This window comes from Priapulus caudatus, unplaced genomic scaffold, assembly GCF_000485595.1.
Source record: "Priapulus caudatus unplaced genomic scaffold, Priapulus_caudatus-5.0.1 Scaffold801, whole genome shotgun sequence".
Lineage (NCBI taxonomy): Eukaryota > Metazoa > Priapulida > Priapulimorpha > Priapulimorphida > Priapulidae > Priapulus > Priapulus caudatus.
Window position 1 is genome coordinate 57,293 of NW_014577862.1, and position 1,851 is coordinate 59,143.

Consider the following 1,851-nt stretch of genomic DNA (forward strand, 5'->3'; position numbering starts at 1 on the left):
ATTGTAATTTGTATATATATTATATTGTAATTTGTATATATATTATATTGTCACTAATATACTTGTAATTATCAAGGTATGATATCGTAAACAGTAGTATATCATGAGAAGTAACTTGAGGTTTTACTTCATCACTAATATATTGTCACGAAATTAATTGTATATTATATTGTATATATATATTATATTACAGTTATTATATTGTCACAAATATACTTGTAATTATCAAGGTATGATAATGTAAACAGTAGCATATCCTGAGAAATAGCTGGAGGTTTTTCTTTGTTACCGCAGAGAGACCGAGAAAAAGCTGACCTCGGTAAAAGTTAGCGTAGCACGTGATTTTACAAGCATGAAAACTAGGAAAACTAATTTCAAGGTAAAAGTTTTTACTATTCTAAATCCTAAATTATATATGCATGTACACTCTGGTGTAACAAACCATGCATATGTCAATATAATATGTCATCGACTATGTATATTATTATTATATCTATTATTTCTATTATATTACTCTCTGCCAGAGGAGGCGTTAACGTGCAATTATTAGTGATCGTAGCAGAAGGAAGGTATGATGATGTAAGAGGAAGCATACCTTTATGCCAGGGAAGCAAGCTTCTTCTTCTATCGTCTTCTTCCTTGTTTTTCTTCTACAAACAAAAATTAAATGCTAGAATCAAAGCCAATGCACCGTCGAGGGAGGCAATCTTCTTTGTTAGATTTCACAAAACAATTAATGTGCAAACTAGGTGTAATTATAAATTATTTCATGTCAACTCTTCATGTACGATCTTTTCACAACACAGTAGCCGTGGCAATAGCATTCCTACGACGCTACCGACACACACTAACAAGAATGATGCAATAAGAACTTTCCACTCATCGCACCAAGTTCCATCTTCGTTATGTACCTAACTCCATCACATCTATCTCTTCTCATTCATTCATCTGCTGATTACTGTCGATTGCTGTTTTAATTTGGCTTCCTGTTACAGAAGCTCGAATCTCTACCTACGGCACAGACTATTAATGCCGTGATTGCCATCCTTATTTGCCATGGTGCCCCTGACGATATATAGTATATATATCAAGAATACACAATAGAGAACAGTATGACACTGTTTTAACAGCGTTTTGCATAGTTTTTAACTTGAATTTATTCTATCAATATGTGAATAAATATATTCAAACTTTACCTTGTTTTGTTCTCTGATTCTCCCTTAATCGTATGACACCACATTCAAGTTGAAAACTACGCAAAACGCTGTTAAAACAGTGTCACACTCTTCTCTATTATGTACTCTTGATATAATTATTTATATATACACATGAGGATATCTATGTCACAATAAACTACTGGAGATACCATGTAATTGTTATTCCACCATGCCCTTCCAACGACCAATAAATATAGCGTAACCACCTACCCTAACCCTAACACGTAACATCATATGTATCCCTTTTCTCCCAGAAAAAAAACATCATTTAAGAGTAAGTGGCTGCAAGTATTTGCCTTTCCTTGGTGGGGATGTTTGCTATGGTGTCCCTCAAACTTACTGTGGTGTCTTCAAATCTCTAAAGGAACTGAAAACAACTCTTACCTTCCCTCTAATGTATTTAGAATTCAGCACCACTATTACATATTTCCCCTTAGTTGCTAGGGAATGTTTGCCATGGTGTCTGTCAAACTTACTGTGGTATCTTCAAAAACAACTCGAGAGAGAGAGAGAGAGAGAGAGAGAGAGAGAGAGAGAGAGAGAGAGAGAGAGAAGAGAGAGAGAGAGAGAGAGAAGAAGAGAGAGAGAGAGAGAGAGAGAGAGAGAGAGAGAGAGAGAGAGAGAGAGAGAGAGA

General features: G+C 35.1%; 1 protein-coding gene across 1 annotated transcript in view; it reads right to left on the reverse strand.

Annotated features, from left to right (window-relative positions):
• LOC106813626 overlaps positions 1-1,851 on the reverse strand; it is a 42,651-nt gene that overhangs the window by 2,152 nt on the left and 38,648 nt on the right. Inside the window, exon 8 of the mRNA XM_014817811.1 lies at positions 596-650. Coding sequence (XP_014673297.1) covers positions 596-650 — 55 coding nt within the window. The remainder of the gene's footprint in view (positions 1-595; positions 651-1,851) is intronic.